The following is a 17,638-nucleotide window of genomic DNA, read 5'->3' as shown; positions in this document are numbered from 1 at the left end:
GTGCTCACGCGCATGCTCAGTCCTTCACTTGTGTCTGACTCTTTTGCAACCCCATGGACTGCAGCCCGCGAGGCTCCTCTGTCCATGGTATTTCCCAGGCAAGGATACTGGAGTGGGTTGCCACTTCCTCCTCCATAGGATCTTCCCAACCCAAGCACTAAATCCGTGTCTCCTGCATTGGCGGGCAGACTCTTCACCACTGAGCCACCTGGGAAGTGCACACATGTAATAGGGTATGGAAGTATGTTTTCTCCAGCCACTTAAATGGGCATCACTGATCACAGGGGCCCTAGGCTCCAGGCCCCGCCCAGGAGGTGCTGATTGTACCAGGAAATGCCTATCCTCCCAAAAACTCTGCTAAGCAGGGACTCACGGCAGTTCCTCTCGTCGCTCATGTCTCCGCAGTCGTTGTCAAAATCACACCACCAGATGCTGTTGATACACTTCCCGTTGCTGCACCGATACTGGTTGCGGAGACAGGTGTCCTCTGGCCATGGAGGGAGGCAGAGGAAAAAACAAAACCAATATCATTCTTCCTGCTGGACCATGAGACTTTCTATTCTGAGTTTCCATTCATCTTCCTCAAATAACATGCCTAAGACAGCAAAGGGGAAGCGGGATGCTTTGCACAGGTGCCCAGAGGGAAACCAGCATCCAAAGAGACCTCCTTCTCTCCTCTTTTAATTAAAATTGAAGGAGGAGAGGCCTCTAGGAGCAGCAGAGGGGGTTACAATGATGAAAAAGGAGAGTCATGGTGTCAGGTGGATCTAGCGAGTAGAGACACATAAACACTGCTGCTGCTGCTAAGTCACTTCAGTCATGTCCGACTCTGTGTGACCCCATAGACGGCAGCCCACCAGGCTCCCCCGTCCCTGGGATTCTCCAGGCAAGATCACTGGAGTGGGTTACCATTTCCTTCTCCAATGCATGAAAGTGAAAAGTGAAAGTGAAGTCGCTCAGTCGTGTCCAACCCTTAGCCACCCCATGGACTGCAGCCTACCAGGCTCCTCTGTCCATGGGATTTTCCAGGCAAGAGTACTGGAGTGGGGTGCCGTTGCCTTCTCCGCATATAATCACTATAAAATATTAATTCCAGGGGCTTTCTTGGCCATTCAGTGGCTAACACTTTCCCCTTCCAGTGGTTAATACTTTGCAGGGGGTGTGGGTTCAACCCCCAGTCTATGATCCCACATGCTGTAGCCGTAAGAAAAAAAAAAATACTAACTCCACAAGGAATTCCTTAAGGGACTGTGTAGCCACAGAAGAGAAGTGAAGCGAAAGTTGCTCAGTCGTGTCCGACTCTTTGCAACCCCATGGATATCCATGGAATTCTCTAGGCCAGAATAGTGGAGTGGGTAGCCTTTCCCTTAGGGGATCTTCCCAACCCAGGGATTGAACCCAGGTCTCCTGCATTGCAGGCAAATTCTTTACCAGCTGAGCCACAAGGGAAGCCTGTGTAGCCATTATCCAAATATCCATATTCAGCATATCTATACCTATATAGTTTGCTGCTGCTACTGCTGCTACGTCGCTTCAGTCGTGGCTGACTCTGTGTGACCCCACAGACGGCAGCCCACCAGGCTCCACCGCCCCTGGGATTCTCCAGGCAAGAACACTGGAGTGGGTTGCCATTGCCTTCTCCGCCTATATAGTTTATCTATACCTAAATAGTATATCTAACCCTATTCAGTTTATCTATACCTATATAGTTTATATACACATATTCGGTATATCTGTATCTGTAGTTTATAGTTTATATATGGTCATATATGTTCATGTGTGTTCAATTTAACAACCAGGAGGATTATGGAGATTGCTTTACATATTTTTGAGGATTTTTTTCCTACCCCATGACTCCTTCAAAGTGAGCAGTCATAATTCCTCACACAGACCAAAAAAAAAAAAAGTGCACTGTTTAGTCACCTGGCTTATGAACACGTGATGACCGGCCTCCTGTCTGGATTAAGTAAAGGCTTTCTGACAGGGATACAGAAAAGGCCCTTTTCTCCTCCTTTTGCAATTCAGTGTTAACCCCATTTCTTTCCAAACAACTTTAAGATGATGACCAGTGCCTGAAAGAGTGCCCTGTGTCTTAGACAAAAAGGCTCATCTTTTTTCCATCTGTATTTTTTAAGAGGGCCCAGAAGGCCACTTTGCAGTTTTTGCTTCCCTGGACTCAAAGGCTGCTGTGACAGGGGAAGTTATGATTACAAAGCAAATATAAGCTTGAGGATAAGGAAAGGTAGGAATCCAGGCCATGTTTATCAACAGGATACTTTGTGGCAAAACCCCTCCAGGGGCTCACCTTCCCGAAAGAAATGTGAGGCTGGGGACTGGGAAAGTGGTAAAAGGAAAAACTAGACAGGAAAGAAAGATGCAACAGGTTTTCAAGGTGACATGTTAGAGTTTGTGTGTTCAGATTCCAAGGGGGAGTGGGGTGAGGCTGCTGCAGGCATCTGGCTGTGGCTTAAGAGGAAAGACTCAAAGTGCTTTGCAAAACTGGTCAGAAAGTTCTGATGTTTCTAGGCTGGGCAGGGAGGGGAACTGCTGGATGAGACGAGGTGAGCTCTGCAGGAGTCCTTTGCTAAAGTCAGGGTGGGCCAACTGTACCCTGCACACTTACAGGAGCAGGAGGAGCTGGGGATGATTGGTGTGGGGTGGATGAGGAGAGGAAGAGGCAGAAAAAGAAAAGAAAGGTGTACTCACAGGAAGGTCTGCATCCCCTGACATTTAACCCAAAAGCAACTCATCTTTAAAAGAACAGTGTGGGCCTGCCCTGGGTGAGGACTGAGGGACCACGGGCCTTGGAAGGTGAACTAGGATGCCCGTGTCTAGAGGGTTTTATTGTCTACCTTGGGCATTTTCAAAAACCCCAAACACAAGTGTATCAAGGACACATCAAAGGGGGAGGATGGGCAGAAAAGGAAGAAGGGGACACACCTTCTTTGACACACGTGTGGTTCTTCTGCTGGTAGCCATGGGGGCACTCGCACATCAGGTCCCCAGACGGGAGGACACTGCTGGACACACCGTCTGGACACCTGCAGCTCCTGCTGCCGTCGGCCTTGGGCAGGCACAGCAGGCTGCAAGGCCGGGACGCACAGGCATTGCTTCCTGGAGAGGAGACAGGCGGCAGCAGCCGGGTTAGCAGACACCAGGGGGCACCAAACGCAGGCCTGAGACCCAGGGACGACTCCTTTTACAGGAAGAAAAAGGTGAAGTGGCGAGCATGACTGGGGCCCCAGCTGGATCGGATGGCCCCGAAACCAAGCCCACTAGGAATCTGGATGGAGGATGGTGAGACACCACAAGGTAGGCAGGGAGCTGCAGCGGGGAGGAGGGGCGTCGCCCGGGGGTGTCTCAGGGGATGCAAGGCAAAAACCTGTGCAAGTCAGAGGCGGGCAGGTAAGATCAGTCTGCAGCATCAGGAGGATAGAGCTGACTTAGGAAGAGGAGGAAGGATGACACGGGCGCCCGGGCTGCGGGGGCTATGGGGCTCGGCCGGCCCGGCCCCAGTCCCCATCAACACACCTGTGCCTCCTCTCTCGGGCTCCTTCCCATCTCCCTTCATTCTTCCCATAGCACTTTTACCTTGAGCGGTTTTCTGTGCCCTGTGACCCAAAAGCCCTTAACTAGAACAAACATACACCCAAGCACCTGCAGGCCCCAGACAAAAATCCAAGTTTGCCTCCTTAATTCCTTTGTGCTATCAGAGCATAGCCGCTGAGCTCAGTGAGGAACCGACCAGATACCCATTAGGCAATAAATCCGTGGGCAATGGGCCCACATAAGGATCAGCTGATGTTGATCTAGTCCACTATTTCCCATCTTTTCTGTGGTTCAGCTTCCCAAAGAGAATGCCAGCTAGAGTCCATACGATCCTTCACCACACTCTTGAGAGAGAACGTTTGTGGATGCACGGTGACGGAGGTGTTTTCTATCCCCCGCATCCTTCTGGGAAGGAGACAGAGGAGCTATAACAGAGGAAACCATTTCTCAACAGCTGAAAATGTGATACAATGATCAAGCAACGTGAAAGTCATATAAACAGAACTGTGTGTTTTTCTTTTTGCCTGTGACTACTTATAATCAAAACTGAATAGGGGCTTCCCTGGGGGCTCAGGAGTTAAGAATCCACCAGGGCTCGACCCCTGATCCAGGAGGGTCCCACGTGCTGCGGAGCAACTAAGCCCATGTGCCACCATTACTGCAGCCCACATGCCTAGAGCCCCCGCTCCTCAACAAGAGAACCCACGTCAATGAGAAGCCTACTCGCCACAACTAGAGAAAAGCCCAGAAAACAACAAAAACCCATGTGTGCCAAGTAGCTTCCGTCGTGTCTGACTCTTTGTGACACCGTGGACTACAGCCTGCCAGGCTCCTCTGTCCATGGGATTCTCCAGAGAAGAATACTGGAGTAGTTGCCATTTCCTCCTCCAAGGGATCCTCCCAACTCAAGGACTGAACCCGTGTCTCTATACCTCTTGCACTGGCAGCCATGTGTCTTTCCCACTAGCACCACCTGGGAAGGCCAACAAAGACCCAGCACAGCCAAAAATAAATAAATAAGTAAATGTTTAATTGGGGAAAATAAATGTAAACGCTTGAGTAAAACTCAGCTGATAAAGATTCTTCAGGTGTGCCCTCTCAGGGACAGAGGACCCCACCAGAATCAAATCTAAGTAATCTGTTTCCAGCCAGCCAAAGTTTAGCCTATGCCATCCTGGCCTGCAGGTTGGGAAACAGGGTTCATTCATGACAATTGGTAATGAGACAAGTGATGACATACTCGTAAGCTGCAAATGTGTTGGCGTCTCTTCAGTGTTTAACTGGTATAAACTACACGTAAAAAATAAAATTCCTCATGATACAGCAACAGTATTGCTTTGATGCTAAGGATCCAAGAGCACAAGGCATTACCAAGCGGATAAAATACACACAACCAGGGGGAGATCTGTTTGATGAAACATTCAAAGGGGTCTGCAAAAGACTCCATCAACCGACAGGCTGGATCATCACAGTGAATAACCTGCTGATGGGAGCAGAGATGCCAGGAACTAGCTCCCTCTCATCTGTTCCGTGGGCAGATGCCTGTCCCGCTATCTCAAATGCACCTGCCGTGGGCTGCAGGAGGGAATGCCGAGCTGCCAATAACAAAAACAACCCCATCTGGGGTTCTGGAACATGTTCTTTGTATTCAAAGGACACCATGCCATTTGATGTTCCAAGAAATTGAACAATAATAGAATATTTAACAAATACTCATCAACAGGAGTATTTTCACATGGAGTCTGTGAAATAGCATCAGTGACATTTTCACATGCAGGGTAAGTGATTCCACCCAAAGAAGAAAACTGAAAGTACAGAACCCAAAGGGAGCAGCAGTATTTCTGGAGACTGGCTCCCACAGGCATGAATGAAACTGTAATCTGAGAGGCACGGCCAGGGACAAACCCCAAACCATGCGACCAAGTCACTGATCCTAAAAGAGTAGGCAGGGCAGGCACGTGTGGGCAGGTCCAAAGCCACGGCACAGGGACTTCCCTTCTGCATTCCTAATGCATGGGGCCTGGGTTCGATCCCTGGTCAGAGAACTAGATTCCACATGCTGCAACTAAAGACTCCGAGAGCTGCAGCTAAGACCTGGGACAGCCACAGGAATGAATGAAGAAATAAATAAATAACTATCTACATATTTAAAATAAACACACAAAGCCACAGTACAGAATACGGGAGCACTGGTCACAGAGAACCTGGGAGAACACAGGGAAGATGCGGCAGAGTTCCATCAGAACACAGCCAGAGGGCCCTGCCCTAGGACCACGGTCTCGTGTGGGCCAGGGGCACCGCGTGAAGACTGGGCAGCTGGCAGCCTCTGTCTCCAAAGACATCCCTGTCGGAGACCAAACGTTTAGCCCTGTGAGGCCTTCACTGGGCATATCCAGGACATTCACAGATCTCCTCTTTGGAAAATTCCTCCAGAACCCTCTGAGGAGCCAACGCTGCTATTATCTGGCTTAACCATCCACACACTCGACAATATCAAAATCAGATCCACCCAGTATGGTAAATAGTCACCCTCATGATAGATATTTAAAACTATGTGTTTACTACAGGCTCTGAAGGAACAGTCCAAGAACTCCAAAACAGTTTAACCCATTGCAGCATCAACTGAATACACCAGGAGCCCTGCTGAGAGAGTTGTTTAAAGAAAAGAACACTCTCTACGAAGAGTTAATTCCAGGAACCCTGTATAAGAACAACCAGGTATGAAGACCAAAAAAAAAAAAAATGCACCTGTTTATAACTAAATATTCTAAATTGACAACATTGCACATGAACAAAATTCTCATCGTCCTAAATAAGAATACACTAAAACCTAAGACTTCTAAATCACTGTCGTACACCAGGGCACTGCTAATCCAACAACAGATGAGAGGTGGAGCATAGCCTGTTGCTTTCTTGGAAGTTCAAGCTCTGAAGTCAGCTAGGCCATGGTTCAAACTCTCACCACTAACTAAATGTGTGATGGAGAGAAGTTACTGAACCTCATTTCCGGGTTCTCATCTGTAAAATTAATAATACAGATGGACTTGGGGGAAACTGTTAAATTATGATGACTCTGATGTGACCCCCATGGACTGAAGCCCGCCAGGCTCCTCTGTCCAAAGGATTTCCCAGGCAAGAATACTGAAGTGGGTTGCCATTTCATTCTCCAACCTGAGCTTAAGCCGACGAAGGAAATCAGTGTGGTGCTTATGACACAGCAAAATCCCTTAGAGTGAGTGTCCTTTATCACTGCTGTTATTACCTTACACATGGCTTGTACAAAGTCCTGGAAGTGTCAGGAACAGACAACAGAGGTAATAAAGCTTTCTTGGCACCGGGGATGGCCAATACCGTCATAAATTTGCAATGCTCTCCATGTCCAACAGAGCAGGCAGGATGGAGCAAACAAGTTCAAGGCCAAGAGGCACCCACTGCAGACAGGCAGTGCTGGCAGCCAGAGGCCACTGCAAGTGCTTGAGCTCATACAGGCCTGAAAGATGACAGACGTGCTTCCCCGCCTTGCATCTGTGGACAGCAGGTCCCCTGGAGGCAGGAGACGGGCCGGTATTTCCCCTTGATGACTTATTTAAATTAGCCAGAGTAGCCTCCAGGTCACAGGGGTACAGCATGGCAGCTAGGATGAAGTGACCGGCCGAGCCTGTGGGGGGGGAAACCAGGGTTCTCCAGTTCATCTGAACACGGAGTTACAGGGGCTGAGGCCGTGTGCTCAGCCAGCAGGTGCTCACAAGCACATGTCAAAACACAGACCTGCTCTTCCAGATGGGGAGGTAACCTGGAGAAACGCTGATTGTTCCCTCAGCTTGCCGGCGGGGTGGATCAGTAGGGGTGGGTGTCCTCTGTCAAAAGCCCTGAGATTTCAAACACTAGAGCTGGAAAGCAGGAGTCCTCTCTCCCTATCTCATTTATTTCTTTTGTATTTTTTTTTGTTGTTTTTTGTCTCTTTCTTCCTATTTCAAAACAGGCACCTCCTCTAGCAAAGAATGTGACTTCTTTGTTTTATGGCAGAACTGGAACAAAAAACCCAGCTCCTAAATAAGAGAGGGGCCTTTGGGAAAGCTAATTCATATGTGAGATTCCGATCCCTAATCGAGAAACCACGATTCTAATGCCAGCCCTGCCCACCTCACAGTCAGCTGCGAAGGCAAAACAATAATACAGACTTCCATCTCTAGGATTCCTTATAGTTTTCTAAGTGTGCTCCCCTTTCTCATGCTCCCCTCTCCAGTCCCAAAAGCACAGCAGTGATATCTACAGCCGATTACTTCCCCTGAGAGTCAATTTTCTCTTAGCACGGGGCCAGCCAAAAACCACAAGACAACATCCACGTTCTAGTTCAAAACAGGAAACCTAGCAGTCTGTCAATAAAGGGCTGTCAGCAGACCCAGGATGCTACTGAGTCCTGCTGAGATAAAGAAGGTTCTTCTTAAAGGGACTATTCTTCAGGAGAGGGATGGGGGGGAGGGTGTCCTGATCCCTCTCCTCCATAATTAATAGTGTGACTGGGAGATCAACAAACGGAACGGGCAATGAAGAAGGAAGAAGGCGTCCTACTGAACGGTCTCAGAGCCCAGGACAGCCAGGCAGAGCCTGGCAGCAGGTCTTGAAGCCTCACCCCATCATCTTTCAGACACTCATTCTCTACAGGACCTGGCAAGGCTTCCCCTGCCCCATCCCTTCTTCTTTCAGCAACTATGAAGTGAGCAGCGACTGACTGCCGGGCACTGGTAAGATTACTGAGCAGAAAAGACAAAACCTCCTTCTTCATGGGGTTTAGAGTTTCACGGTGAGGACAAGAAATAAGTCATCCTAGAACTAGACTCTGCCATGCAAGAGGAGTAGGTTTCAGTGAGCAATCCGTCATCTGAGCAGCCAGAGAAGACAGGACTCCTATCGGGAACCAGCACTGGCTGAGCACCCAGCACAGCATGGCTCCCTGTCCAGGTGCCAAATCAAGATGCAGGGCACGCTGGGCCTCTCGGGCTGCAAGAGAAGCCACACCACCCAGCAGTCAGGGGCCAGAGGCAGAAGGAGGGTGTAATCACCCACCAAACGCCAGCGTTCCAGGCAGGCAAAGACACGCAGTCTTCCAGCTGTTTGTGTATCATTAGAAAAGAAATTAAGATGTCATTAGGAAGAAATTAAATAATGTGCACGTTGTCGTGACAACAAAGACAAAGGCTGCCAGATCCTGCTTCAGCAGGGATTGCCCACACCCAGCCCCTTTCGAGAGATCAACGCGACAGAGATGAAGGAGGGCATGCTGCCTTACCAGTCGTCTTGCCCCGGTAGAAAATCTTCAAGTCCATGGGCCCCGTGAGCCGGCTCGCCAGAATGGCCATGTCGGACCCGCTGTATTTGGAAGCTCGGAAGATGCTGAGCTGTGACCAGTCATCCCAGTATATCTCATTCTAAAAAGATGAGATTAGATTCACTCATTAGTCAGCTCTCCTGTCTTTCACTCAGAACCCGCATTAAGAACAAGAACTCCATTGTGGAGTGACACCTAACATTCCCTGGATGAATGATCAGCGTGAGCAAGATGCCAGTTAAAGGCAGCAATCAGTACTTTTATCCAAACCTCACCAAATATCCACACTGAAGGAACCGCCCCAAAGAAACTATCCGATGAGTGTTTGAGTTTGACCACAAGCTCAACCCTTGAGTTCAAAATCTGAAGAACTACTGTATGTTGCAGGGTTGAAGCATAAGTGACAAGGCCCCCAAGAGGCAGGGTGGGGCTCATCTCAAGACATCAGGGAATGAAGAGAGCAAACCGCACAACAGGCGGGAACTCGGAGCCCAACGGAGGCTACCAACACTGAAAGGCAAGCCAGGAATTTTCATCAGATGCAACCCTGAACTTCAACCTTTTGAAACGAGAATGATGAGCACCCTGGATCCCTGGCAGCTGGGTCTGGAATCCCTCCCTAGGGGCCGAAAGAAACTGCCTCCAATTCAGAAATGAGCTGATTTTCTACAAGTTAGATAAGCATCTCAATAAAAACCCAGAGACAGCAGGCTCTTTGCCTCAGTCTGCTCCTCACCTACGTAGACAGGTAGCCCAATGCTGGGAACAGGTGAGGTCCCACCTTAAAGACAGCAATAGCGTAGGGGTGCGGGAGGTTGTCCAGGATGACGGAGCGCTGCTGGCCACTGAAAGTGATCCGCTCAATACAGTCCAGGTAGGCATCTGTCCAGTAGATCCACTGCTCGTCCACAGCGATGCCGTTGGGCCACTTCACATCCTCTGATACAAGGCGGTAGGCAGCCGAACCATCCATGTTGCTCCGGTAAATGCCAGGCCTCAGGTCCCCCCAGTCGGTCCAGAACATCACCCTGGGCGAAACCAGGGAAAAACACACATCCCATCAGAATGGGGAGTGTGCGTGCTCAGTCGCTTCAGTCGTGTCCGACTCTTTGAGACCCCATGGACCACAGCCTACCAGGCTCCTCTGTCCGTGGGATTCTCCAGGCCAGAATACTGGAGTGGGTTGCCACGCCCTCCTCCAGGGGATCTTCCCCACCCAGGGATGGAACCTGCATCTTCTAACACTGCAGGCAGATTGTTTACCACTGAGCCATTGGGGAAAGAATGGGGAGATGGACACTCAAATACTCCTCCAAAGTGCCAAGCATTCAGCCAGTTAGTTCTGCCTTGTAATCTCTAATTATACTACTTACAGCCCGTTAACTACCTGACCCAGAAATTCTTTCACTGGAATTTATCTATGGATAGAATCAAGTTATGCAAAGAGAGTGTACAAACATGTTCATCATCAGCATTGGTCACATTTGTTGTTGTTTAGCCATTAAATTGTGTCAGACTCTTTGCAACCCCATGGATAGTAGCCCACCAGGCTTCTCTGTCCATGGGACTTCCCAGGCAAGAATACTGGAGCAGGTTGCCATTTCCTTTTCCAGGGAATCTTCTTGACCCAGGGATCAAACCCAGGTCTCCTGAATTGCATGTGGATTCTTTACCATTGACTCACCTGGGAAGCCCATTGTCCATACTAGCAAAAAATATACATATACAGGTAGATGTGCATACACACACATATATATATTTAAGTGTGTGTGTGTATATATATATACACAATAATATTAATCTGTAAATTGTTACATTATGGTACATAGAAAAGAACAGTAAAACACCTAAACACCTACATGCATTCAGATTAAAAAATCTTCTAACCATATTAATATTTCTAAAATATGCAAATAGTAAATATCCTATGATCCTCTTTGATGCATGTGTGTGCATATGTGTCTGTGTGTTAAAGGGTGTACACACGTACATGGGTAAAAATAAACTCTGAATGAGACACAAGAAAATATTAACCATGATTACTCCTAGAAAATGTGAAAGCAAAAGAAGAAACCAATATTTTTTATTTCATAAATTTCTACTTTCTTTTAATATTTTTAACCAAGTGCATATGTTACCTTCAGAATTTTCTTTTAAAAACTGATTTCTCAATCACAAATGCTAGAAAGACTAATCCAGAATTTCCCTTTTTAGGTATGTTTCCTTAAGTTAGCAATAAATTAACAAGAAGCACCTCTGCATTTCCCATTTTCCAGTTTGCATACAAACTGCTGGTAAGAAAACACAAGCTGGGGGCAGGAAAAAGAAGGAATGGTTTAAATATTTGTATCACACGTGAAACTCAAGATAAAGGCTCCTTACAATATTCAAGCAGGGCTGACTATGTCCAGAGAGACTTTAAATACTACTTTCTGTTAGGGAAACACCCCACAGCTGTGAGACATCTGGGTGCCTAAACAGACTGTGATGCTTGCTAACAGAAAGGGGATGGAGTGTGCTGCCCAGGATGACTAAGCTACAGTTCCAAGACTTCCTAGATTATTTCAACCACAATGATCAGAAACAAGTTTTTGTCCAGCAGTTTGCATTTCCAAGAGACTCTGTGGCAGCCCTGGACCCACATGGATCTTCTCTGGGACCACACTCACCCATCTTGGGGCACGAGGACCAGAGCCCTGGGTCGATCAAGCACAGAGGAATTGACAATGGTGAGGCGGAAGTCGCCGTCTGGATGCCCCACCTGACAAATAAAGGAGAGGGAAAGGCTGAGAGGGGTCTGAGCTCCTTATAAGACCCATGCTGCAAAGTTTCCTTCTTGGTTCCCACCCACGGTCCTCTGTGGTGACTGGATTCCCCTGCAGACTGATTTGGGAAACCTGCCCTGCTCTCCAGTCAGATTGAGTTGCTCCCTCCTCTGGCTCAGGCAGCAGTTCTCACCGGGTCTGACAGAGGAGCCAGCATCACCTGCACGCCAGTTCTGGGGGTGTGATGACCTGCACAAAGTAAGTGTTCGCTGCGTGTTTATTTACTCCACCCGCCTCTGCCACTCCAAGCTCCAAAGCCACCAGTGTCTCTGCTTTATCCATAAAACAAATTCTCAATGTCACTACCTCACCAAGTCAGAGTCCCCAGATTCTTTTCTCTCCACATTCTCTCTCCTCCACGTCAGCCCCTACAACCTCAGGGAGACTGGTCTTCTCAGGGATCCCCAAGCCTGATACCCACTCTTGTCTGCTCTTGCCATGTATCCCCCAAAGACCTGTCCTCTGTTTTTTAATCAAATCCTATCCTTCCTTCAAAATACCCCTCCTATGCTAACCTTTCTGATCCACCTTAATCAATGGGCATCCATAGTTCTCATCACTGACTCTTCTTTCACCATTTCACACACAGTATTTGGGTTTACACTGTGAGCCTACAGACAGTCAAGCTTTACCTGCATCCTTCTAGCAAAGCGCTGAGCACACTCAATTAAAAAAAGAGAGAGGAAGAGTAACAACAAGACCACCGATGCACAGCTCAGAATGTGACCAGTGCTATGCATCCTTCCAACCTTTCTTTCAACCGTCCCATGAGGGGAACATTCCAATGATCCCTGCTCGGTCAGAGCTCAGCTCAGATGTCATCTCGAAGACACCTCCTCTCCCCCGTCATGCAATCACATACCCTGTGTGATGCTCACTGCAGCAGATGGCACCAACAGGACAGACAGACTTATTTCTTTGTTATTTTGCTTCCTCCACTAAAACCTAATCTCTCAGCACAGGGACCTGCATGTCTTGCCTCCTGCTGTATCATCAGGATCCAAAACCAGACCTGGCACCCAGTGGGCCGGGACACAGCACCTGCCAAATGACCGACTGGAATCTTCACCTTACGGATGAAGAAACTGAAGCTTAGAGGGGATAAGATACTCACCTGAGTCATTTAGCTACCAGAATAAGGACTAGGGGACTTCTCTCTGGTCCAGTGGCTAAGATCCCAAACTCCCAATGCAGGGGGCTGGAGTTCGATCCCTGGTCAGGGAACTAGATCCCACATGTTGTAACTCAGAGTTTACATGCCTCAACTAAAGATCCTGCAGCCCACAACGAAAGAAGATCCTGAGTGCTGCAACTAAGATCTGGTGCGGCCAAATAAATAAAAATGAACACTTTTTTAAAATAAGAAAAAAAGGGATAAAGACTGAACCCAGGTCCGTCTCTCGAGTTTGTGGCTTTTGCTGTGTGATGTGTCCTGTGTCTCTGGGTCTCCCTGTTTCTATTGCGCCTTACACAAATCATGCCTCCCCAGAAGTCAGTGTAAAGAGGTATTGAGATGGTGCCCCAGGGCCCCAGCAGGAATATGCAGGAACTGAGCATGCCTAGGAGCCCATGATCTCTCACCCCTCTCGGCTCTGGAGAGCTCAGGTGCAGACAAGTGAAGTGAGGAGGTGAGAGGACCTACCTTACAGGGCAGCTGTGAGAAGTGAATCAGAGAATTCATGCAAAGTGGTTCCAACAGAGAACGACCACATGAGTATGGCAACCACATTACAACCACAATGAGGATGGCAGTCACAATATTATCTTCATTACACTAAAAGCGTAATACTGGAGTGTGGATGTTACAGCATTATAGTAATGCCACGGTATCATTATCGTTACAGTTACTGTGCTATGCTGCTGCTAGCCCCAATACAAGTGTTCAGGTATCTTAATGAAATCTCTGTTTGACAGATGCAGGCATCCCGTTTGCACACGGGACACCCTTTCTCTGCAATTCTCAGGGAATCTCCAGAGGAGCTGGACACACTGGCTTCCCCCTCTGTGTCAAATCTGGCTCCCAGCCCAGTGCCTCCCTGTTTGCTTAATCACAGACAGCACGGAAGGCACATACCTCAATCTTCTTGAAGCCAGAATCCACCCAGTAAAGTAACTGGCTGAGGGGTTCAAAAGCCAAGGCTTCTACTGTCTCCAGGCCAGAACTGATGATCACCTCCTGCCCCGTGCTCCCGTTCAAACAGAGGCGCTGAAGGTACAGAAGAAGAAATACTGTGAAATGAGCACACGACCTCCAGCCAAATCAGTTCCATCGAAGGGAACCTGCTTATTCAACTGGCTTGACTGGCAAGGGCAGTGTTCCACATGCATGAAGCCGTTTTCACTAAAAGTATTTCTTAAATGGATTACAGCTTCCTGTTTGAAGCAGGATACCGTAACAGAACCAAGTCATTTATATCTTCCTGCATGATGGCCGTGAACACTGGTCACTGAGCTATGCTGTATCACAACAATGAGGCAGAGATGACCAAGATGCATGAGTCCGCTTGCTTTTAAAATAAATGAAACCAGACTGCTGTTAGTTTTAAGATCCTGTGTCTGCTTCTTATAGTCCTTCCTCCCTCGGAGGTTCCAAATCATCAGGTGCTACTGCTTGGACAGCCACGGGCAGCAGCCTCTTCCCCCACCTCCCTGTCCCCACTTCCTCGAATACCCAGGCCCTGTAAAATTGGGTTGGAAGTCCAGATAAAACTTGTTAGAATTGCTTTTATAAAAGGATTAAATAGGCAATGAAAAAAGATCAAAGAGCTCTCTTTAAAATGCACGGGTCTACAAGTACGGCCATTTATCTGGCCTTCCCAGCGATCTTTACAGCTTACTTTCTGGTTCTTGACTGTGCTTGGAATAGCTGAAGTGGATAATTACGTGAACTACAGAGAAGTCAAGAGCTACTATATCAGGGCTTGAAACGAAGGACACGAACGAGGCAATGGCTGTCATAGTAGGGACGAAGAGGGCTACATACTGAGCCCTAAGATCTTCCCAGCAGGAAAAGGGAGACCTCACTTACAAGCAAGAATGCAGATTTGAGGGCTCCCTCTGTTTTTCCCATAAGGACAGAGATAGGCAGGGAAAGAAAATACTAGAACAGAAAACTGGAAAGTGTCATCCATTGGCCCTGAGATGAGATAAAAACCTCAAATACCCCTCTCCTTAGAACACTCTGAAATAGGTTTACCTGGACTCAGCAGTCACAAGGCAGGGCCCCCACAAGCAGACCCAGGGAAGACACACCTGGATGACGTCCAAGGCCAGGTCGGACCAGTACAAGCAGTTGCGCTCATAGTCGAAGTCCAGGGCTACCGCTGACCGCAGCCCGGTGAGGGGCAGCTGCTCGGTGGCCCCCGAGGCCAGGTCGTAGCGATGGATGGACTTGCGCATGGCATACAAGATGAACTCATTCTCCTCTGCACAGACACACAAGACAAGAGGGCGGGTGGGCCTGGGGGTGCTGAAGGGGTCCTTGCACATCCGACCTACCTCTTTCTCACCCAGAAGCCTCAGAGCCATGGATGGCACAAGGCGTGAATCAAGTGAGAACTTCAGGATCGTAACTTAGAAGGAGAGTAAAGCAGTAACATTTCTGCCTCGGCCAAGCTACTCAGACATTCATGAATCTCTGCTTTTTACAGCTACTTTTTTTTCCCCCTTAAATCTGTGTCCTCCACAGCCCTGCCCTCCATAGTGGGCATGCTCCAATATCCAGCTTCAGAGCTCAACCTAAAAGTTTTTGTCACATATGAAAATAGTCATACCACTCAGCACATCCCTCCTCATCACAGGACGGACCGCGTCATGTGGCACCGTAATCTCACGGACTAGGGAACTTTTCACTGAAGATTTATAGCTAAGTTTTCTAATCTATTTGCTCACCCATTCAATACTGTTCATGACACAGAGCAATCATATCAACCTATTCTATTTTCAAAGTAATAATATATATGTTACTGGCCACCTACAGAATGTATTACAACATAATCATTAGGAAGATTCTACTTCTACTTAAATACTTACACAACATACATACTATGTATAAGGAATTGTTTGACCCCAGTAACAACTGTAAAATGGGCTTCCCTGGTGGCTAAGACATGAAAGATTTGCCTGCAATGCAGGAGACCCAGGTTCGATCCCTGGATTGAGAAGAGCCCCTGGAGAAAACAATGACTATCCATTCCAGTATTCTTGCCAGGAGAACTCCATGGACAGAGAGGCCAAGTGGGCTACAGTCCACAGGGTCGCAGAGTCAGAGATGACTAAATGAGTTTGAGAGAGAGAGAGAGAGAACAACTGTATAATGGAAGAACTATTAATTCGATTTTACAAATAAGAAAGCTGAGAGCAAAGGTTAAGTAACTCGTGCAAGGTCACACAACTGCTACATGGCAGAACCAAGAACCAAACTCCAGTGGTCTGGATCCAGAGTCTAAGCTTTAACACCCAAGGCTATTTCTTGCAATATAGACACCAATCTCTCAAGACAGAGAAACAGAAGCTCAGAGTGCTTGAGAGACTGATTTAATGTCAGACAACGAAGAAGAGGAAGAGCTGGTGCTCTTGGCGGTCTCTCTCTTCCTCGTAGGGACCGGCCTGGAAAACATCTGGAGTTTCCTGAGAGAATGAAAATCAGCAACACACCCGCATCCATTTCCGAGGTGTCACTGTGACAATATATCGCATCTGCAAGTGACAATTCTGGGTCCCTCTGCTGCAAGCCTGCATGGCGACGGTTGGTTTTTTTTTTTTTCCCCCTCTCATTCCATTCTTTAAACATATGTTAGCCACCTCTGCTTTATAAAGCTCCAATATAAATAACGCACTCAAAAATTTAAATCTACCTATAATTTTTTTTTTTAACCAAAGGTAAATCTGCCCTCTTTTCCTTTGGTCTCACTTCAAAAGGATCTAAGCTACTACATGATAACGAATCACTCTCTTTGGTTTTCAAGAAAACCATCCCACTATAATTCCCAGGAGACCAGGCAGTCAGATGAAAAGTGCTGAGTTTCTAAACAGTGCTGGAATCACAGACTCGTTGTGGCACTGCCTCATGGAGTTGTGGAGACACATTCATAGCAGCGAGCCCTTCGCCCCACCTCTCTCTAGCATTCAGAAACCTCATTCTGTTGCTTTGGGATTTTTTTCTTCTAACCGACACTGCCTTTTGAGTCCAGAAACACCTGCCTTACGATGGGGAGTAGAGAAACAGCCAGAATGTTGTGTGTTAGAAAAGAAATAGAATTGGTCAATCCCAGGCATACATAAGCCCAGCCCAGAAATGTGTCATTATCCTAATCTTGAAGGAAAAAAAAAATTCTTCACTGTTAAAAATCCTTCCAGACGACCAGATCATCTCATCTTTGCAAATATATTGTGGTTCCATGTTAGTCCTATGAAATATCTTTTCCTTTCATGGTACATTCCTGCCTTTGTTCCAAGCTTTGGGGGAAAAAAAAAACTGGAAGGTAGCCCACCCTACCCTACAACCTTCCCTGGTGGCTCAGATAGTAAAGCGTCTGCCTAGAATGCAGGGGACCTGGGTTCGTTCCCTGGGTCAGGAAGATATTCTGAAGAAGGAAATGGCAACCCATCCCAGTACTCTTGCCTGGGAAACCCCATGGACGGAGGAGCACAGTAGGCTAAAGTCCACGGGGTGGCAAAGAGTCGGACACAACACGGCTGAGCGACTTCACTTCACTCACTAACCTACAAGGCTTCCTAGGTGGCACTAGTCGTAAAGACCCCACCTGCCAATGCAGGAGACATAAGAGGCGCAGGTTTGACTTCTAGGTCAGGTCAGGAAGATCCCCTGGAGGAGGGCATGGCAACCCACTCCAGTATTCTTGCCTGGAGAATTCCAGGGACAGAGGAGCCTGGCAGGCTATGGTCCACGGAGTCACTGAAGTGACTTAGCACA

At 47.9% G+C, this 17,638-nt stretch overlaps 1 protein-coding gene across 2 annotated transcripts in view; it reads right to left on the bottom strand.

The window, feature by feature from the left end:
* SORL1 (sortilin related receptor 1) overlaps nt 1-17,638 on the bottom strand; it is a 165,567-nt gene that overhangs the window by 57,378 nt on the left and 90,551 nt on the right. For both annotated transcript variants that reach the window (XM_060399334.1, XM_027979337.3), the window contains exons 17-23: nt 14,956-15,128; nt 13,778-13,909; nt 11,548-11,639; nt 9,660-9,906; nt 8,840-8,978; nt 2,941-3,114; nt 374-487 (exon numbers count right to left, since the gene is read on the bottom strand). In XM_060399334.1, the coding sequence (XP_060255317.1) occupies nt 374-487; nt 2,941-3,114; nt 8,840-8,978; nt 9,660-9,906; nt 11,548-11,639; nt 13,778-13,909; nt 14,956-15,128 (1,071 nt within the window). The remainder of the gene's footprint in view (nt 1-373; nt 488-2,940; nt 3,115-8,839; nt 8,979-9,659; nt 9,907-11,547; nt 11,640-13,777; nt 13,910-14,955; nt 15,129-17,638) is intronic.

Source organism: Ovis aries, chromosome 15, assembly GCF_016772045.2.
Source record: "Ovis aries strain OAR_USU_Benz2616 breed Rambouillet chromosome 15, ARS-UI_Ramb_v3.0, whole genome shotgun sequence".
Taxonomy (NCBI): Eukaryota; Metazoa; Chordata; class Mammalia; order Artiodactyla; family Bovidae; genus Ovis; species Ovis aries.
Note: the sequence above shows the minus strand (reverse complement) of the source record. Positions and strands in the feature narration are given on the sequence as shown.